Source organism: Chelonoidis abingdonii, chromosome 2 (assembly GCF_003597395.2).
Source record: "Chelonoidis abingdonii isolate Lonesome George chromosome 2, CheloAbing_2.0, whole genome shotgun sequence".
Taxonomy (NCBI): Eukaryota; Metazoa; Chordata; order Testudines; family Testudinidae; genus Chelonoidis; species Chelonoidis abingdonii.
Genome location: NC_133770.1, coordinates 75,272,259 through 75,295,360, shown reverse-complemented (window position 1 = coordinate 75,295,360; position 23,102 = coordinate 75,272,259). Strand labels below are relative to the sequence as shown.

Sequence of the window (23,102 nt, the reverse complement as noted above, 5' to 3'; positions counted from 1 at the left end):
ATGTTTTTAGAAGGTCTCTTTCTATAAGTCTATAATATAGAACGAAACTATTGTTGTATGTAAAGCAAATAAAGTTTTTAAAATGTTTAAGAAGCTTCATTTAAAATTAAATTAAAATGCAGAGCCCCCCGGACTGGTGGCCAGGACCCTGGCAGTGTGAGTGCCACTGAAAATCAGCTTGTGTGCTGCATTCAGCATGCGTGTCATAGGCTGCCTACCCCTGATTTACAACATATTTCATTAGCAACATATAAAAATCAGCAGTTTACATCAACAGAATATTTCTTTCAAAGAACCAAGTAAGACACCACAGTTAAAGTTGGGTAAGTGTAGTAAGTCAGCTGGGGTAATAGTGAGTGATGGAGATCTCTGCAGTAACAGAGGAGCAGAGAGATCCCTTAACTATTTATTTCAGACTTCCTAACATCCAGTACTGTTGAATTTTATATTTTATTTCGAGAAGAGGGTAGGAAAAGAGGTAGGTTGTTAGTTTCAATTATAGATTCTTTTTAACTATATGTTTTGTTACAGAATATCCTTGTTTCAAGGTCCACAAGTGGGGGAACAATTCTGTAATAGAACTAAGGATACATAACACTTGTAGACATCAGCAAGTCCATGGGCACTGGAAAGAGAACTTATGGGGATAAGTACTAGAAACAGATTCAGCCATCTGTATGCTTAGAGAATTTCTAAAAATTGGTTCTTACCTGAAAGCAAGTCTACTCTGTCCCGCTACCTGCAGAACTGATTCTCAAGTCCAGGAAACCTTGTTGCTAGTTTCTTAAGAGGCTTACACCTATGGGATAACCAGGAATCACTCTGATAGGGTGGAGTTACAAAAGGAGTCATGGGCGTTTAGTCTGAGGGAAGAGCTATTACCGAGTAGTTTAACTTTTAGGGGGAACACATTTAAAAGTGTTATGCTTCATAGAGCACATTAGGAGATGACAATACCATAACAGAGATCCAAAATTTATCAGCTGTACTTTAAAACTGTTCCTATCATGAAACCATCACAGAACATATTACATAGTTTTTTGAATCCAAGTCTGATTGTTTTAGAAGTCTTAGACTACATGAATCGAATTGATGGCAGCTTGTTCCAAAAGCAGAGAGTCTTTTAAGGTTAGGGCTGATGTCATTAACAGGATATTGTATTGGGGATCTCATATCAGAATTGCTAGCATGAAACCATATTGCCTGTATGTAAATAAATTAATATTCAAATTCTGCCTATCCCACCTTCTGAATATAAGAACTATGTTTAAAAATCAAATGGGCACAGGTGATGATAAAAGGCGATGTCTGAAGACAACTGGCAATTGCAGAGGTGTGCAAATGGCAATGAGTATATGGCAAGCCTTCAGTGTGAGATGGGATTTAAAGACAGAGGAGGCAATAAAGGTGAAAAGCAGACTACTCAGAAAGCTGTAACTACTGAAAAACATAAAACAGATGAAGTTCTTTAAAGTTTTGACTCATATCGGATTTTTCCCCTAATTCGATACAGATATAGCAATATTATTAGACTAATGTGCAGCTGTTGAAAACTATAACTACGTTGAGTGAAAAAAATCCATCACATATTTACTGTGATTCAAGCACCACTGGAAACATTCCCCTCTTGTAGCACTGTAAGATAGAGTGGGAACTGGGAGTCCTTGACCTTCTAGGTAATTAAGGGAATAGAGATATATTCTTATTTTATTAGAGATACAGACAGACACTGAACTATTTGAATAGCTGAAGAATTTGCCTGTATTTGCCTGTTCCTGAGTAATGCGGATAGTTTAGCACTCTCTTGGGGGCAACACATCGTAATGAATATCCACTTTTCTTATTTAATGCAATCTACCAAAGAGTGCTTTTGGGAGGACTTTTTGTGTCAATACAATGATTAACAAGTGAACTGGAAAAATACATGAATGCCTACAAGAGGTGGAGCTGGGGAAACTATGTTGTAACACACTAAAAATACTGTATTATATTGTATTAGTTTAATGATGTCAGTCAGTCCATATTTATTCCACCCCCCACCAAAAAAAAAAAGAATTTGAGCTGGAGCCCAGTTTGTAAATAGCCAGCAACAATGTATGAAAAAACCTTCCTAATAGAACATAATGTTTTAAAACAACAATCTGCGTCGCCTGAGTATCTCAAAAGCGCTATTTCAAAACCATAGTATTACTATATTTAGTAGCTAGATAAGGGTTCATATAGCATTGTCAGAATGGACTCTATTCCCTGTCTCTCCCACATTCTTGAACTATTTTATTTTCCAGAATTCTACACATGTCCAAAAGACCTATACTGAACAGAATAGGTGGAACATTCTATTTTAAGATTACACTTTTAAAACTGCATACACTGGAAAGTATGGAAATGTGCAGTTAAATTACCTTAACTCTATTGTTGCCACCCCATAGACTTTCCATGTAAAATGGTTATGATTATCTAATAAGTGGATCAGTTACTCACCTTATTGACTTTCTGTCAAAGTCCTTTATTATGATATGTTCACATCTCTCAATCCCTCCCTATACATTCCTGGGACAAATAAAGGCAGGATCCTTGGGATCCAAGTCTTATGGTCAGGGGCTTGAGGACCAGATTGGAGCAGTAAGTCACAGGAAGAATAACAGGTGGATCATCATATGATTGTTAATAGCTAACTGCTCCGTGGGCTGCTTCATCAGGAGGATGACAAGAGGCCATCTCAGGAGAAAGTGGACCATCTCAAGTGAGGGGATTTTTTTTTTTACGTGGACTCCATTTGTTTGTGCCTCTAGCCCTCATTTAGATTTAATCCAGGCCGTTTTTTCTGTGTGGAGGAATTTAAAACTCAATTTAAAATCCCATAAGGTGCATGACTATTTCATAACATAGTTTAGTGGTATTTGTATTCAGACTGCATTGTGAAGAATTGCTATTTATGTTGCCAATCCACTAAATATTATATTAAAAGAGAATTTTCCCTTTCAATTCTGGTACATATATGTACTGGCAACAACTGATCTCTCTGGCTTTTATGTAGTTTTCTGATAATATAAAAACAGAAACTTATTTTAAAAAATGTGAGTTCTAATTCAGATCGCAACAGAAAAAGGCAGCATCGTGTTCGGATGAGGCCTTGGGAGGACAGTCATCCAAGTATGGAAAAATGATGATTTTTTGTTTCCTCAGATAGGCAATGACTACCATGAGGACTTTGGAGAACACCCGAGGCACTGCAGATAGTCCAAAGGGCAGTACTTTGTAGCCTGTGCCCACAACAAATTGGAAGAATCATCTATGTGCAGGGTGTATGGAAATACGAAAGTACACACTAGTCCCCCTGTTCCATTGCTGGGATAATGGTGGAGAGGGTAACCATCTTGAAGCATTGCAGTTTGACGAATTTGTTTAGGTTGTGAAGGTCCATGATGGGACGCAAGCTGGTGGACTTTTTCTGAATCAGTAAATAGTGGGAGTAGAAGCCCTGTCCCCTGTGGAGGGAACGGACTTGTTCTATGGCTCCCAATTGCAGAATATGTTTTATTTCCTCCCCAAAGAATGGAATCACGAAAGATGTTCCTGAAAAGGGATGGGGAGGTGGAAGTGGCAGGATAGATAGGAAGGGGATAGAGTATCCTTCCCTGATTATCTCCAGGACCTACTTGTCAAAGGTGATGAGACTCCCAAGATGATAGGAATCGAGCCAGTCGGTCATCAAACAGATGGAATATCGAAGATGGTGGGCATGCCTGGAAAAGAGGGGTGCTTCTCAGAGCCTCGACTGCATCATCGAACTTGTTGCTTTGGTGGTGATATGGGAGAGGTAGACCCCCATTTATTAGGAAGCCTTCGTTGTTGGTGCTGGATGTCATAGTGCCATTGAGGAGTGTATTGTTGTGTATTGAATCGTAAGGGGACTTGGTACTTCCCCAAGCATCCCTTTGGTGCCGGCGTGTATATCCTGAGGAAACTCAGGGAATCTTTAAGGGAGTGTAGAGAATTATCCATGAGCTCCAAGAAAAGTTTCTGGCCTTCAAACAGTAAGTCCTCCACTGTGGTTTGTACCTCCTTAAGAAAACCCAAGAGTGGAGCCACGATGCACGACTCTTGACCACAGCAGTTGCAATGGATCGAGTAGCAGTGTCCGTGGAGTCTAGTGAGACTTTTAGGGCTGTACAGGCTAGGAGGTGTCCTTCCAATATGAAGGCTTGGAATTGCTCCTTCTTGGTCTCCAGTAGATCATGACAGAGTTCCTCCAATTTGGAGTAGTTTACATAGTTATACTTTGCCATAAGGGCTGCATAGTTTGAAAGCCTAAATTGGAGTGTGGCTGATGAATATGCCTTCATCCAAATAGGTCCAGATGTTTCCAATCTCTGTTGGGTTTATTAGAATAGGACTGGAACTGATGGTCTCTCTTTTGCACCGCATTGACCACTAGAGAATTTGGGGTAGGGGTGCGAAAATAAGAATCCTCATTCTTCATCAGAACATAGTATTTTCTGTTGGCTGTTTGCAAGTTGGAGGGATAGATGCTGGAGACTGCTACAGCACCTTTGTGAGGTCAAAAGAGCCTCATTGATTGGCAATGTGATCTTGGCGGAAGAGGATATGTGCAGTATATCCAGCAGTTTATGCTGCTGGTCTTTAGCTTTCTCCAACAGGATCTCGAAAGATTCTGTAACCCAGCGGAATAACTCCTGAAAGCGTCTGAAGTCGTCAGCAGATGGGGGGGTTGAGGCATCATCAGGAGAAGAGGATGAAAAATATAAAGTTGGTGAAGCCTCTTCCTCCTCTTGTTCAGTTAATGTAATGGTTTGACCTCCTGGGGGCGAGAAATAGGTAGAGAAGGGAGAGGTGTAGGTATCCATCGAAGCTCTCTGGTAGGAAGAACTGCTCCCTGTGCAAGGTTTCCTAGTACAGCCAGTTTGGTGGGAGTGGCACATATGGCTACATCCATGGTGGTCTCTGCCAGGCTTTATGACCAGCAGGAGATTGCATATAGTGAGGATGGGCAAGTACGAATTGCCCCTTAGTCGAGGAAACAAGGCCCTTGTCTTCCTCATCATCATCACTAGGGAAGAGAGGTGCCATTCTTAGTGAAGAGAGGGAGGAGCGGCATGAGTCTGGAGAAAAGGGTGGAAGTGGTGGAGAGAGGTCACATTGCAGAAGAGGAGATTCAGGAGTGTCAGAGACCAGCCGCTTCGTCGGGTATCTGAAGTCATGTGGAGGGGAAAAAAGCCTCATTGGTGTCAATGGAAGACACAGCTCTGAAGGCAGACATGGCACCGAAGGCAGGGTGTATGTCCCTGAGACTAGGTCAGTGCTGACAATTTTGCTGGTGCCGAGGTCTTAATCAATGTTGACGGTTTCATTGGTGCCAGAAATGGCATCGGTGCCGTAGCTCCTGAAGGTGGCCGAGCTTGGTCCTCAGAGCTGGGAAATGGTGCCAAGGGACGTAGGTCTGCTCAGTTAGAGTCTTTTGACTGTTTCTTTGAACTGGTACTGGAGATGCTCAGATGAGCCCTGGAGCTATGTATCCCATCAGAGGCTGAGGTAACTGACCTCGCTGAGGCGGTGTTCGGGTGGGCTGTGCCTCAAGAGTGTGAGGAGGAAGCCCATTTCTTGTCATCCAAAGGAGTAAAGAATCAGTTTCTCTTCAGGGGACAGGGAAAATGAGGACTGGCAGATGACCTGAAAGAGCGTGAGACAGGGACGCTGGAATTGAGGGAGAGGTGCCAGGGGCCTGGCCCATTCATTTTTTCCCATGGCCACCCCCACACTTCCCCATCCCCCCAAGGCCCTGCCCTCACCAGCCAGGCCAGCAGCTGGAGCCTGGCCAGGGTGCCTCCTACACCTGCCTGGGGGAGAGGGAAGGGCTGAGAGCAGCCTTGGGTCCTGGCCAAGCCCTGCAGCCCCCACCCCCAGTGGGACTCAGGTTGGGGTAAGAGCTGCGCGGGCAGCTATGGAGAGCCACAGACTCTCCTGTCCTGGGCAGGAGGCCCACGGGGCAAAGACATGGGCTGGGGCCTGTTCTTGGCCCTTCATCCCTGAGCAGGTGAAGGATCCGCAGTTCCTGCTTCCGGTTTGGCCGGGGATGGGGCCTCAGCTGGAAGAGAGGGGCTGGGGCGAGGTCACGGAGGGGCTGGGGTCACGGAGGGGGCAAGACTTCCCTGTTTTGGGGATGATTCCACTGCCTCTGGCATGAGGGCCTCTCTGGGGAAGAGTCTGGGCCTGTGCCTGATGCCAGCCATAAGGAGAAGTTTCAATCTAATATCCCAGTACTTTCTGGCCCTGGGTGTCAGGCCGAGGCAGTGGGAACACTTTTGTGGGACGTGTCTCTCTCCCAGAGAGCGGATACGCTGCATGTGGCCATCCCTTACCAGGAAGGTGACTCTGCAAAAATGACCCTCTTAAACCCAGGGGATCCGGACATAAGGGTGGAGGGAAAAGCTTCCCAATTGAGAAGGGCAGGAAGTGGGGGAAAAGAGAAACTCAAGCTATGAAAGAACTGTAAAGGTAAAGACAAAATAAAAATAATAATTAATTTTTTTTTATAGAAGAGGAAAGGAGAAGAAGAAGAAAATACTAACTACTGTGCTGCAGATTCCATTCTATTCCAGATCAAAGGCAGCAGAGAAGACATCGGGGGTGGTCAGACTGCACAGCGCTATATATATATGTCCTGTGCACAGCGCAAGAGGGGGAAGGTCCAATAGACACTGCAAATGAAGATTTCCAGTCCCAGGCACAGGGGGCACTGTTGCACCAACAAGTGGAGAACCCATAGAGACATCACTCGAAGAACTAGCCTAACAGTTGCTGGTGTATGACTCTGACTTAAAAGATATTAAAGTGGCTCTGACCTCCATTTTCTTCCATGTTGTCTTTGTCCCTGCTTAGGTCCCAAGAAGAACTTCTTTGTCCAGAGTACTATCAGTGCACATTTTTTCATGGATTCATATCCACAGGAACTGAGAACGAAATGACCCACTGAAGCTCGAAATACCATTACGAAACCAACCATCCTGTAACTATTTCAGTTAATTTTTTTAAAGTAGAAAAGGTTTGTGGTTCATCATTATGAATGCTATTGCATGAGCGTGCACACTGAGTACTGCCAAATGGGACTACTGAAAATCTCTGCTTTGTGCTGCCCAGGGTTAGTACAGCACTATGTGAATCAATCATGCTTATAAAAGTAATTTTCTTCTTAACCACAGTCTCTCTTTTATTCATTCAGTGTTAACATACAGTTCACCTATGTGTAAAGGTAATATTTTTTCTGTTACTGACCTTTTTAGCATTGTGACCAACCTTATAATTATAAAGTATTTTTCACTATGTATCTCAGTCTAAAAACAGAAGTCAAGTCAGAGGTGAAGGAGTTAACACCATTATCAACATCAGTGAAATTAATTCACTATAACACAGTTCTCTCACTGCAGGCCACTTATGCCCATAAAATTAATCTGTCTAAAAGCCTTTTGTCTCTTTAATAGGAGAAGGGGCTGATGATGAGGCTTCTTATTTCTATGACATGTCAGTTTCAACTGTAGATACAAGATGGCTGAATTTACAAGTACTTGGTATAATGGAAAAAGTCTGAAGTCAAGACAGAACAAAAAATAGTACAGTAAAATTATATGAAGTCTTTCAACTTAAACTGTACCAACTTGGATAGCTCTGAACAAAAGCTGATAAATTACATTGTTTTAAAAAAAACTAAAGGGACCAGAGATCTTTATTCCTGACAATGTTCCTATTATCTAAAACAGAATATTGAACTCATGCAGTTGAAAGATACAGAAAGATACAGCACTGAGGATACAGTCACATATAGTGCAGGGCTTCAGGCAGATACTAGGCAAGGTTCCCCACATATAACTTCTCACTACAGAACTGTATTCTCCCACTGTCCAGTTCTGGCTCTCATTTTAATAGAAAGACTGCTGACCATGCTAAACTGTACCAAACTGCGTGGTAGTTTTGTGAAGTGGAAAAATTAGTTAGGATAGGCCACTCTGACTACTTTCAAAAACCTTAATCCAGGCCTCTTAAGATATAAAGTCAATGCACTAGGTTCCTGTCTCGGGGCTCCTGAATGATGTATAAATAACTTACCAGAACTCTAAAGGCCTAAATTCAAAAGAGGCTGCCACTTCTGTAAGACCGGAAAACAAAATAAGTAAGAAATATCAACCAAAAAAGCCAGCTGTTTTGCAGGGATCTCTTCCCCTAAGAAATTTTTGTCCCATTGAGCCCCCTCAACATTTCACAGAAAGGCCATAATTTTCATACACAGGTACCTAGTGCTAGGCTCTGAAGTGACCAGATTTTTATGGTCAGTGAAGTCAATGAGAACTGTTGGTGCTCAGCACCTCTAAAGAATCAAGTTAATTTTACTTGCGTATGTAAATATGGATAAAAGTGTCTGACTTAAGGCAAGCACTTTTGAAAATACTGAAAATTGGAGCACCAGACCAGGACAGTGGAGACTTAAAGAGACATTCCCATATTTTCAAAACTGGCCATTTGTTTTGAGTGCCTATATACATTCAGTTTGATTTTTTGAAATGCTGAGTGGTTACAACTACTGCTTTGATTTCAATACAATCTTAATGTAATAAGAACATGATTGTGCATATACAGTCCTATATATTTTGGATATTTACCAATATATGTCTTCAGAAAGGTGCTGTGAATTAATCATCTATTTGGTCCATGTGACAGAAGAACTTTCTTGCAATATCAGAGTAAAAACTCAGTTCAGTATTCTGATCACTTCTAAAGGGACTGGGAAATCAAATGCTTAAAATGTTTTCTAACTTGTAGCTGTTTCTTCTTTACATCCTATAAAAGAAATCATGTAGTGCAATAAAACAGAAGAAACTAAGAGTCTGACCCCGGAAACAATATGCCTGCATGTGGTCTCACTAAGTCTACATGCATGGGGAAATCACGTCCCTCTTGAAGTTAATAGCAAAACACATTTATTGCAATAAGGCGAGGAGCTCACCCATAATGTGTAAGTGGATAAAGGAGGGGCTTCACATGCAAGTGGCATTAATGAGCGTTTGAATTTCTTCATTCCCTATGTCTCATGCTAAAATCATAGAATCAAAAGGTTGGAAGGGACCTCACGAGGTCATCTAGTCCAACCCCCTGCTAAAGGCAGGACCATTTTCCCTAAATAATCCCAGCCAGGGTGCGGTCTAGCCGGACTTTAAATAGCTCTAAAGATGGAGATTCTACCACCTCCCTAGGTAACCCATTCCAATACTTCACCACTCTCCTAGTCAGAAAGTTTTTTCTAATATCCAGCCTCGACTTCCGCAACTGCAACTTCAAACCATTGCTCCTTGTTCTGTCCTCCGTCACCACTGAGAACAGCCTAGTTCCCTCCTCCTTGGAGCATCCCTTCAAGTAGTTGAAGGTTGCTATCAAATCCCCCCTTAGTCTTCTCTTCTGCAGGCTAAATAAGTCTAGTTCCTTCAGTCTCTCTTCATAAGTCATGTGCTCCAGTCCTCCAATGTTGCTTTCCTTCTTCGTCTCTATGGTTCTCTTCTTTTTTCCTCTCCTTCCTTGTCTGGAATGCAAAACTTTGCATGCTTTTTCACTCCAGCACATATTTTAGTAGCTAATATCAATACTCTGCAAGCCCTTTGTAGCTTTCTGTTTAGTCAAAAGACTTCTTAATATGGAGCATTCACAGCAAGGTCCTTTAACAAACATCTGTACAATAAATGTGAGCTGTGAAATGAAACAGAATACTCCCCCAATATCCCACCGAGCATGCACTGCTTTTCCTCACATAGGGCCTAACTCTGCACTGTTACACCACTGAAAATATAGAGTAACTCACTTTCCTTAAATGGTGTTACACTGGGTTTACACTAGTGTAACTGAGAATATCACTTGGACCAATGGCCCTTCCTTTCAATGCATTTGAAAGTACATCCTAGCAAGAAACATGGTAGTGTTCATTAAAAAGCAATGAACAACTCACTTTGGCTAGTACACTTAGTATGTGTTTCAGACGCATACGTGGGGGTTCTACGTGCAGCTACAGAATCAGGACCTTAGTATGGCAAGCAACAGGGAAGCAAAACAAAAAAGCACTATTAATTATGTACTAACATAGGCAATAGCTATTTGCTAATGAGAGATGAAATTATTTTTCTCTGTGATTTGTTAAAAACACATGTATGGTCTGACCTATAGTGGTATGATAAGGTATCACCACAGCTATGAACGAATAACAACGTAAGATTTCCGAATGTCTAGCAGGTCTTATCATGATTTTCATAACTGGAATATTTCATACTATTGCATGTTCATTATCTTTTTTTAAAAAAGGCAAAGAAAAATAAAAATCATATTTCAAAATAAATTTGTTTTTAAAGAAAGGGCAAATGAACAGCTGTAATTAACCTTACAATAATCGTGTTCATTCTTTAATAAACGAAATTACAGTAAAGCCTCAGAGTTATGAACATCAGAGTCACGAACTGACCAGTCAACCGCATATCTCATTTGGAACCGGAAGTACACAATCAGGGAGCAGCAGAAACAAAAAAAAGGAAAAAAGTATAGTACTGTAAAGTAAACTAGCAAAAAAAAATAAAGGGAAAGCAGCATTTTACTTCTGCATAGTAAAGTTTCAAAGCTGTATTAAGTCAATGTTCAGTTGTATATTTTTGAAATAACCACCATAACGTTTTGTTCAGAGTTACGAACAACCTCCATTCCTGAGATGTTCATAACTCTGAGGTTCTACTGTTGTAAATAACAGCCATAAGAATCAATAACTGGGCACTTACTTGCAGGTGATGGGGTGCTGCATCCACTTGGTGGTGGGTTACCCTGGAGTCCATGAAGGGAAGGAAGTGAAAGTCCACCAATGACTGGAGGAAAAAGTAATGGATATGGGGCTGTTGGATAGTGATTCATATGTCCATTCACGGTTGGTACTGGACACGTGCGGCTGCTGGTTGTCATGTTAATAATTCAAAGGCTATGAGGTGTACAAATACTATGTTGCATTACTCCAGGCCAGGAAATGAATATCTCAACTTGTGAATGGAAGAGGCTGACAAACCTGCAGGTACTGCTTGAGCTGGATTGTGTGAGGATGAGAAGATAATTCACTAGATAACAATCCTTTATTTCATTGCTGCTTTCTACTGCTTTTTCCAGTACATTCTTGCTGTGCAGACTGAGAACAGAAAATCTTCTTTTCCTAATCTGTGCATGTGGTGTGCAGTTCAGCTGCTTATTTAAATAACTTTTTTTCTGGAAAGATAGCTTCACTCTACAGATGCATGCTGATTTATTCTGGAGGGGAAAAAATAAAGTATATTGGTATATTATGCATAAAAGTTGAAAATCTTTCTGTTCTGTGCTTATTTTGTAAAGAGAAGTATTTACCAGTGTCCCATAACATGGGCCTGACAATCCCTGGGATGAAATCCCTATCCAATTAATTTCAATAGGCCAAGATTTCAGCACTGAATGTTTTATTGCTAATCAGACACAACTTCTGTTTTAAAAACCGCCAAATTCTGAACTTTGATCAACCAAATTAGCTGAAATCCTGATAGGGAGGGAAAAATCAAGTAAAGATTAAATGTTCTTGAAGATACAATATATCAACACAAGTCAAATCCTAGAAATATACTTGGGGTGTATTTTTTTAAAGTGTGTTTAGCAAATACAGATCATGCATTTTCAATCCTGAAGACTCATCCCCTAACAGATACAGAATGAGTGCCTGCAGTGCAAGCTCCCCACTCTACTTCACCAGAAATGTCTCAGTTCTGGCCAAGAACCACCATCTCTGTGGTTCATTGTTGATAGCCCATTCAATCCTTGACTTCTGGTCTTAGGGTACTGTCTATACTGGGAACATGTATTAACAAACCCAAGGACAACTTAGACTGCCAACAAACGTATCTATTAGTGTAAATAATTATAGTGTTTTATATACTGCACTTTACTTGGGGCTTCCCTTGAAGAACACTCAGAAGCTTCAGCTATTTCATGTTGGTATAATAGTAAACTATCCTTGTGCTCTTCTGTGGGTTTCTCTTTTGCTTTCAGGTGCAAGGGAAGGTGGTGGTTACAATTTTTAAAGCCATATATCAATGGGGACTTAGCTTCCTCCCTCCATGCCTCATCAAAATAACTGAGATGCTCCTCTAGATTCAAAGTCTTGAACTGAAGGAGGAGCATTTTTGGTGGTGTCCTAAAAAGTGAAATTTGCTCCCTCTGAATGTCTAATTTATCTCATTAGATTTCAGGGTATGACGTACGGCTCATCTTTTCCGCCAATCACTTGCTTGGCTTTTGCCAAGTCTTAACTGATTTTGAAATCTAGTGACAGGTTGCTATTATTGCTGACTGTGAACACTACTAGTTGATGTTTGTTTTTATCTTATGTCATGGCGTTGAATGCGTAATAATTTTATGGACTCTATGCTGAACTCTTGTCACTAGGAGTTATAGCAATCAGAATGAGTACAATTCATTTTCATTTGCTTAATGATAGACCAAAGCCCCAAGTCCACATATATCCATGACCTTAAGGAAGACTAAAATGTGAACCATTAACCACAACACTGGATTCTTAAGAGGGCAAAAGCATGAGAAGTCAGCAAATGCAATATGGCTGGCTCCTCAAGTTCTCCCACAAAAGGAGTCAGTAGGATCCCCCAACATGTCTGACTGGGGTAAAGGGAGGAAGAGCAATCTTAGCCTTTCCCATCAGCAAATAGTCAGTAGGCATCCCTGACATTTCCTGCCTTCATGAAGTGAAGTCCTCAGATGTATAAAGGCTTCAATGCAGAAGAGGGTCAGCCCAGAAAGCTTTAGCAGGTGCAGAAAATGAATAAGAAGATTTCCCTCTTATATAGTGCTTTTCATCCACAGATCACCAAGCAATTTACAATGGAGGGTGAGTAACATGATCTCCTTTTTAGATATGGGGAAACTAAACCACAGAAGTGAAGTGACTTGCTCATGACAAAACAGATCAGTGGCAAAGGTGGGAAAATGGTGACAACACCGCTTTTAAGGGTAGTTGCTGCTAGTCAGTCCATGGGTTGTCATTAAGAATTAAAATGAGAAATTCATGTGTTTACCTGCCTGGCAAGTCACACAGAAGTGGAATATTTCTACTATATGTGGACTAGCAGGAAAGGCTACTAGCTATGCACATTTTGACACAGCAATTTATGCTGAGCACAGCATGTTCAGGGGTAACAAATGTAGTTGCAAGTACTCGATAACTGCGTAACTTGTGTGTGAATAGCATTAACACAGATGAAGCTAGACATGCATGTGGAGGAGAATGTAATGATTGGTATATTGCACTAAACAACCATTTGGTGGAAGGCAGAAAGAGCGCTGCTCATGTTGCTTTTGAGGACCATCTTCCAGGAGATCAGTGAAATAATACTGGTCTTGGAGGAAACAACTCATAGCCAAAATAATGGGTCACAATGGCATCAAGATAAAACTGAAAGTTAAGAGATGGGGGAAGTTAGATATTAAATAATCTCATAGTGAAGGGACAAAAATAAAATCTCACTGAATTTCCAGGAGCAATTTGGCAAGAGTATGGGAGGATCCCATACACCAGCAACTTCCTAATACCCAGGTGCTTATAAATTGGGGAGGTACATAGAACAAATTCACCCTGAAGTCAAGGGTCTTGGACCAGGGATAAATGAGGCCCTTTGTCGTTAGTCAATGATTTTTAGATCAAGGTCACCTATTTTTAAATGAGGCCTCCAGAAATAAAATACAGCTTATAAAACTATCAAATATTTTCAACTATATTTCTGTTAGCTCAGTCATGCAGAGCTCAGCACACATTATCAAAATGTGCGCAGCAATGGCCTTTGCTAATATTTCAGACAGAGCAGAAATACGACTGTGTGATGAGCTAAGCAGGCAACATATTACACACATGATTTTTAGTACCTTTCTTTTATCTTCAATTCACTTATTATAAAGTACCCACTAGCAAGTTTTCAAACTTATCATGTAGAAGTGCAAATGCAGTAGAATTTCAGATTACATTTTAGCTTCTTTGTCTTTAATGTCTAAAATGAAATTGCAGCATATTACTCTATAAAGGTGAACTAGATACTTTGATTTCCATTTAAAAAAAATACAAGGACCAGTTCTTCCAACACTTATCCATACAACTAGCCTTACAGGAGGCTAGTTTCAGATGGAAGTTAATGAATTACTGTTGAAATAGTCAAACATTAGTTCAAGACACTAACATTTAAACTTCAGCTACATTGCTCTCTCCAGAATTACTAAAGAGAAACATACCTGTATAGTTGAATGTTAGCTTATTTTTATGAAAAATAACTACTTTTTGTAGAAAAATAAAAATTAGAAATGAAAATAACATCTAGTCATTTCCCAAATAATGCTGGAATATTTTCTATAATACATTCTCTAGTGACTTGAAAATACATCAGTATTTTCATAACATTTTTAATGTGCATGTCCATGCAAATATTATAGCTCCAAACTATGGATTATCACATAATCATAAACACTGACAATCCATACATAAGCCGTTATCATACACAAATTACACACTCTTGGAACATTAAATCTCTTCCTGCCTTTCGAAAAACTCACTGCTATTCATTGGATTTTAGTCTTCAGGGAAGAAAATCTCCTGCAGAACAGGCAGGATGTTAAACTTCATTCACTGTCTTGTTCTTTATATATATGCAGACAGGCAACAAGGTATAATGAAGAAAATGGCAGTGGTTTGAAAACTGGGTCTCCACATGCAATTAGCACTCACATGAAGTATGAGTGGGTCAACACTTATAAGATACCCAAAAGATTGTAGAGGAAATTATTAGAAAGGATTGCAAGTATTACTGGATTCATATCCAGACCTTACTACTATAGTATCTGAGTCTGGCATTAGACATCAGTCTCAGGTGTGCAGGAAGAAGGCTCCCAGGAGCCAATGATGTTTCAGTTCCACAGTGACATTCTCTTTTTCTCAGCTAAGGCTGAACCAAAGTTTTCTAGGACAGCAAAAGCAGCACTACCTTCACCAGCTGCAAGGAGAGGTGCTCCATCTCACTGCTCATTTGCTGTTATTAAAACGAACAAACACTCCCTGTCAAAGGAATACTTCCTGCATGGGCAGCATGCTATTAGTGACCATAGTGCTTGATTGCAACCCTCTCTCACGCAGGCGGGCCCATTGGGCTTCAATCCTATGCACGATGGGTGGGATTTTCAAAGATGTCCAAGTCACTTAGGAGCTTCTGAAAATCCACTCAATAAATAACATCAACTTTCATGAGACTATTATCATGAATGGGAGTTCAGCAGCCTAAGGGTTGCACAATAGAACCCCTTTATAGGAAGAGCAAGGACAAAGGGGATCATATGGAAGGCCTTTTCAAACGCTAAAAGATGTCCATACTGTGCAGTACACTGAGCACCAACCAGTGACCCTTCTTTGACAAAGCATATATTTCCTTTTTTGTATTCTATAGATCTTTTATTGGCTTGATTACAGTGATACAGCAGAAGGCCACAGAAGTATGAATAAAGAAGGTTAGAATAGATTCAAAGCATAAAAACATATTTACCAGCTATAGTTAAGATACAAAGTGTACCTCTCTTTTCCATTTCTTCTTGCGTTTTATATAATTGAACAGTAGTTTTAATCTACTGCTTTCTTATACACAAAAACATCTGTGACTGGGAGGAGGGAGTGGGCCTGTTTTTCTTACTGTTTTCTCATTATTTTAATTTTATATAAGATCAGTCTTGGAAAGAAACTTTGTTTTCTGAGCATCTGCTGATCCTCTTAGAGTTTATTAATTTACTTTACTCCCATTTGCTTCCATTTATTTTACTATCATTTGATACTACTGAGTTTGGTGAAGCTGCTTTCACTTAAACAATATCTGAATTCAGTTCACGAAACTCTTTCATAGCCACGGGCGACTGTGTGTGCCATTGACTTGGCATACATATCAATGGCAGGAAGAGATCTTGGTGAGGGAGAGAGGGCAGATGGCCTGGTCGACAGCAAGCGGTCAGCGGAGGAGACTGTGCTCCGTACTCCCATCTGCCATGCTGGGATCCAGCACCAGGCCAGCATTCTTCTCTCTTCTTCTGCCATTCTCCAATTTCCACCGCAAGAGAGCCAACATATACAGAGTCACAACCTCAGTGCCTTTGTTCTCCTTTACTCTGTTTCCCCTTTTCCCCAAAACATCATCATTAAAAATGGTTTCTACTATGGGCTCTAAAAACAGCATTGTGGGATTCTACCTTACCCACAGATCTCACTGAAATTCTCAGGTATAAGGCCCCCATTACTGTGGTAGATAAGCACTTCAATGTCTTTAATCTATTTGTCCTCTCAACACCCCTGTGAGGTAGAGGAGAGCTACTGTTACTATTTTATAGACAGGGAGCTGAGACACAGTCTCTCTCAAAGTCCCAGATTTTTAAAGGCATTTAGGCACTGCTATGCTCAGTGTTGCAATGCCTATGTGCCTAAATCCATTTTAAAAAGGAGACAGGCTCCTAAAGCAATTAGACATTGCAATGCTGAACACAGCAATGTCTAAGTGCCTCTGATCTCACAGGAAGCCTGTGATAGAACAGGAAATGGAATCTGAGTCTCCTAAATCCCAGGCTAGCACCCTAACAACTGGGCCACCGTTCCTTTCTGAGGGGAGAGTCTGGTTCTTCTTTGCTGGGGCTGATCTGTATGCTCCATAGAGAGGCAAATCCCTCCTTACTCAACAGAGCAAATCAGGAGGAATTTCACAAGAAAAACCTTTCAGTAATTTCTTCCTACTTATCCCAAGGGAGGGTTTTCATCATGCCCTTAGCTATTACGCAGCTTAAGACAAATTTAAATGCTATTTTCAAAATAAATCAAGATCTGATAGGTTAAACAAACCACAGTATATCTAATGTATAAAGAGTTTATAGTTTATTCTGAAATCCTTAGTTATGCATATGCTTTCTGTTATGCTAGCTGATAGTATCACACTGAATAGAATTGAATAATTCAACAGATTTACCAGGAGTCAACTGTAAATCAGTCAGATATAGTAACATGATTTTCATGCCGCCTTTATAACTATTTAAAACATGTAGATGGTATTTTTTAAAAAGGTGTTTAGTTTTCCATAGATCATCTTTGAGTGTGAGATGTTGCATTTTGTTTCCTTACCTATATAAAGAGACTTAATTAAACAATAAACTAGTTACAATGGCAGAAGTAAAAAAGCCTTCAGAGTGTTATGTTTCCTTTATTAGCATAGTGATGTGAAACTAAACAGAAGAAGCAATCTAATAACAAACATTCCTTTGAGAACTGTTCAGGGAGCAAAAGGACATCCACTTATTGTTCAGCCTATCCCATTGGTCCATATATGGCAATAAAGGTACAATAGAAGGAAACAGGAAACAGCCTGGCACATCTACATTATCTTATTAGAGGCTAATGGATATCTCAGAGGAACATGCATCTGATTCTGAATAGTCTGTACCAATCTCCTAAGCAATTATTCTTAATTAGTGGATTCTGTTTATAGATGGAACTTAGTGTACCCTTCTGTATCAAAGAGAGGCAGACATCTGGAGGGAGATATGGTTTTCTTAAAGGGAAAGTGCTACAACTATGTTTTTATTTTGGCAAATAAGAGCTCCTTCAGGCATAACATCTTCTACTGTGTTATTAATCAAAAAACCATGATGGTGAAAAAAAAGACCATGCTGTTAATCTCAAACTATGAAAGTAAACATAGGAAGCTAATAGTTGGATAAGCAAATAAACAACTGAGCCCTAAACTTTTCAACCAATAGCCAAAAATCTTAATATAGCAGATTATGTCACAAGAATAACATCTGCATTTTGTATCTGCCAAGTCTTCAGCCAAAAAAAGTAAACCACTGCATATGACCAGATGTATTAATATAAAGGAAGGTGTATGAAACAGGCCTTTCAGGCGAATTTATTGAAAAGCAGATCTTCAGTTCATATAGTCCAAATAACCAAAATTATCAAATACTTGAAGCTATAGGTTCAGGATAAATTGTGAAAAAGATACAATAAATTGCAGAAACAAAAATTAGCAAATACATATTGTCTAGCATTGAGACCTTTCCCCTATCTCTGAGTTTGTAAGGCTATCACCTTATGAGACAAAATTTTTCTTGACAAATTGTTAATGCTTGCTATTGAGGTTTGTTTTATTTCTTTCGCCTGAGTGCAATTATTAACATAATTAATGGAACTGGTAGTTAATGCACAAAAGTTGCCGGGGAGGGCATTGAAAAACTTTCTAATGTTTTGCTAAGCACTTAAGCTTCATATGCCTTGTGTCTCAAACACACCCTGATACACTCCAGGAAAATTGCATATCTAAATTTGAAAGGGAAAAAAAAGAGTGAGACACACAACAGCACCCATTTATTTACATACTACACAACAGTGCCCTGCTGGGCCAACTATTGATTTTAATAGAAATGAGAGTCCGGGCTGGAAAGCAGCAGCTGCAAGTATATAGCCTCCAAAAACATTATCATCTATTTCAAGGGGGTAACCTTTGTTTCAACCAGCCTTTATTGGTAAGACACAAAATTCAGAAATGCACTCTCCTTACACTGAAGGGTTGAAAGGCACAATGCCTATTTCCTCAGAGTTGCTCAGAAAAGAATTATCTGTACAATATTAGCAAATAAAGAAGAAACAGATAATTGGTGAAAAAAAGACATAGGGGGTGATGTAGTCAGAGTTGCATCTCTACAGAACAACAGCTACACAGTATCATTTGTCATTCTATCTTAGCTATATTTAAGAACCTCACACCACATTATACTATTCATGTCTTTCTCACTTCCCCTTGCTCTTTTTTGGGGGTGTGTTTGGGTTGGATTTTTAAGCTATCTGCATTCCGTATTTCTTTCATTACTCAGCAGTTGTCAAATCTATACTGAGGAGAAAGATAAACGGCTAAGTCAGGTGATGGGGTTAACAATTTACTGTGTATGTCCCAAGAAGACAAAAACTGGCTCATGTTTATGGGATAAGAAGTTGAATTTCCTGTGCAGCAACTTTTCAATCACTCTGCCAGAGAACCTGCTGCAGTTTCTGCACAGAATATAAGGGGCTATGGAGACTTTTTGTCCTGGTACATAGGACACACTATTTCTTCTCCAAATGTACTTCCTACATCCAAAATTCCCATTAAGATGAACAGTTCTAGTAGAGAAGAGAGGAGTCAACACTTTGGTAAGGGGGCTTCCTGTATCCTGAATTTAGCTGGCACTAAATTAATTTCTCCAAGAATCTTTTAGCATTAATTTCTTAATATTTAAAGGTATATTATTATTTAAAATATTTCACTTGCAGCAACATTTCTATTTTTTGGCAGCTGACTCTGCTGGAGTCAATTCATAGTGAGGAGGTCCCAGAAAACAGGACTGCCGTAAGTGTTAATGGCTTGTATAGGTTTAAAAGAGCAAAGTGTCCAGCCCAGTATTTAAAGCCACCATTTTTCTCCCATTGAACATGAACCCTAATGTTTTCCCATACTCCAGTTTGGAGGACAAAGAGTGCTTTTTCTTCTCAGCTGTAATTGAGTTGCTTCATTATTTAACCAGTAGAGGGCTACATAATTGATGCTGCCATCAAAACTAGCTCTTCATGAAGACTAAGCTGGACACACGTAATCACCCTCCCAAACCAAGGTGCCACACAAAAAGGTAAAAGACCAGTCATCTTGACTCTATATGCTTTAATTTGACCTACACCGTTTATTTTAATACCTTTCTGAAATATACAGGTAATTGGCTTGCCATAATTCCCAAAATGTCACGAACATCACTTATTTATGATTGACCTAATTGTTGTCACATCAGATGATATTTTTGATGGTGGTAGCATAGGTGGTGAGCAGGTATCTTGATCTCACAGAAGTTCTTTCTTCCATTTGTTTTCCTTATCAGCTACGTACTTAACTAATGCCTGCTCCATGTGCTGCTTAAACAAGTTCATTATCATGTGTACTTTCACATTATCTTATTCTGGTTTCAGACTGTCTTTAATTTTGTGTGATTTCTACTTAAAGACTTGGGTATTACTTCTGAGGCAAAACTGATAATAATGTTTATCTAACAGAAACCTGAAACAAGCTTTCAGAGCTTAGGGTGGGCCTAAGCTTTGAAGTTCTGATCCAGCTCCAGATCTGGCTTTACCAAAGTTGAGGGGAGTGGGAGTGTGTTGAATCCAGGATTTTAAATTGGCCCATTAGAAAGAGAGCAGCTAACTAGCTGCAAAATTGGATTCTCAAAGTTCAGGAGTATTTGGATTTAGGTCACATGCTTGGCGTTTTCATGAAGGCACTGAGGACAATGAGGGTGACAATTGGGAAGAGAGGAGTGGGCTGGGATAACTGATTTAGGAATCTGTCATGACCATATACTAATGTTCAAACCATGAATCTCAACCATATGACCAGAAGTAGCTCTATGCTCCTAATATCTGGGAAGTACGGAAAATGTGCTAACAAGGAATATTGAACACAGCTGCTTTGGCTTATCTCTTTTCTTAAATGTATTATATACAGTAATACCCTGGTGAAAGGTAGTTTAATTCTTCTGAGTCATTAAAAGCTCCTTAACCATCCTGTATTGAAAAGATGACATTTCCATCTCCTGTTTTAGGCTCCAGAGCCTTCATTTATAATGAGTTGTAAGTTTTAGTGTATTCTGAGTAAGAATCCCATAGGGAAAGCATGATATGCCACTGAGCTGGTGGAAATTATGAACATTTATTTTGAAACTTATGTTTTCTGTGGCTTCTTGTTAAAGTAACCATAAGGTAGCAACATTAGGCAAGAGCACAGGCAATAACAAGGAGGGGACAAAACCATGCAATGGCTTGTAGGACAAAAATAGCAATTTTATTGTCAATATTGTGCTTAACAGGGAGCCAATAAAGCAACTGCAAAATGCAAACAATATGCTGAGATAACATAGCACATGTAAGCACCTTGGGAGTAGTGTTCTGAATCATCTGCAAATTCTGCAAAACCTTATTGGTCAGGTCATAAGGAAGAGTTACAACCATCAATCCTGGAAGCCACAAAAGCAGCAGCAACTTTGCCATATCATGATGCATTAAGAAGGGCTATCTCCTTGGAAAAGTTCTGAGATATAGGTTACATTATATATAACATTTTCAAAAGCACCTATGTGATTTAGGAGCCTAAATCATATTTTTAAAAGTGACGTAAGCACTTAGGAGCCCAAGTCTCATTAAAACCAACGAGATTTAGATGATTTTGAAAATGGTATGGCACTAAGGAGTCAATTCTAACCAGATTAAACAGAGCACACAACGGGGCAAGACTAAACTTGTTAATACATCATTGAATGTCGCTAGCTAGAGCATATCTACAACTCTTAATACTAACAGAGTTCTGTACATAGAAAATAAAGCATTTTCATATTTGTATCATAAACAATAGTAACTGAAGCAAGGGCCAGAGCTATGCAAAACATTCCCCCTATGAGAATTCCCCCCATTATGCCTATGAAACCATAACCTACATTTAAGGTTTGTCTTAATATTCCTGACCCAGTTCCCTCAGCCCCTCCATACAGCTGCCTCTCTGAATACCCACTCAGCCACCCTCAGTGGATTTAGAGGAAACCTGGGGCCTGCTCCTTTCTGTTCCCTTCAATGGGGTTCACTGCCCCTCACAACCCAGAGTGTGTTTGGGATGGGGAAGGATAAACTATAGTTCAGCTGGAGAAGGGAAGTAATACTGCTGCCAGTCAGTTCAATACAAAATGCCCTAGCATCCTCCGACATGTGTGTGTGTGTGCTAGGAACAATTTATTATCATTGCAGTAGCACACTGGGGAGCCAGTCATGGATTAAGGCCCCATTACACCTGGCACTATACAAACACAGTACAACCCTTTTCAAAGGATGATGGGGTATTGCTTTTAACACCGACAGCAGACCCATGGGTTCCCTATTGACCCTCCTCAGGATAATATATGCACCTCAGCAACTGCAGCCAGACTATTTCTATGGCTCTGCTGTACTAGGATCTGATGGCCACACAAGGTGATTCCCCACCATCCCCCACCAAAAAACTGCTCGGAGGACAGCTCCCCGGTACCCATGAAGAATTCAGTAACTCAGCCAGAGGTTATAGGTCGATTACAGGGGTGGGTGGGCGAGGTTCTGTGGCCTGCTATGTGCAGGAAATCAAACTAGATGATCATGATTGTCCCTTCTGGCCTTAAAGTCTATGAATGTAAGATATGGTAGAGGGCTGCCTTGCCCAGAATGGAGGGGGGGAAGTTTGAGGGGCTGGATAAAAGTAAGCAATGAAGTCCTGAGAAGCGTTGGGGGAATTTGGACAAAGAGATAATATTGGCTGTGTATCACAAGATCATCAGATGTCCCCATTGGAGGTTTTGATTTCACTTTAAACCTCTAAGTGGGACTGTAAAGTTTGGCTCACTCAACCTTTATATTCCAAATTGCACAATTCAGTTTGCAAGCCCTCAGGTAATCAAATCATGTGGATTTGCACATGTCTAACAATCACCAGAAGGAACCTTGCCCCCTTATCACTGCATCAAGTATACTGCAGGATGGACAAGCTCATCTCATGGCACAGGCTGCTCACTCACAGTTTCTCAGTTGATCATAGAGAGAGATGAACTGGAAATGCATGGAGCCAATCAAACATCCAAATATTGACCTACGTGATCCAAAACGATTTGAATATGGATTGAGCAGAGGTAGCCCAATGAGAGCGTGCTGGGAAGAAATAGGATTGTCTGGTACATGAGTATACCTCTCAACCTCCCAATCCCAAGTATGGACTACAGTCTGTGACAAAGACTCAAAATGAGGACACAAATAATTATTCATGCAGGAATTTAAAAATGTTATAGAAGTCTTTTCTTTAGTATATGTGTCTCCTACCTTGCAGTAACCTCTTCAAGAGGACCTGTCCCTGTGGATCTCATGACCTGCAGTCCCATCCCCACTCCTT

The 23,102-nt window shown here is 40.2% G+C and overlaps 1 protein-coding gene across 1 annotated transcript in view; it reads right to left on the bottom strand.

Annotated features, from left to right (window-relative positions):
• The window catches only part of RARB (retinoic acid receptor beta), a 313,595-nt gene extending 302,266 nt beyond the window's left edge, over positions 1-11,329 (bottom strand). The window contains exon 1 of the mRNA XM_032768027.2: positions 10,821-11,329. Coding sequence (XP_032623918.1) covers positions 10,821-10,998 — 178 coding nt within the window. The 5' untranslated portion in view covers positions 10,999-11,329. The remainder of the gene's footprint in view (positions 1-10,820) is intronic.
• Positions 11,330-23,102: the final 11,773 nt, after the last annotated feature.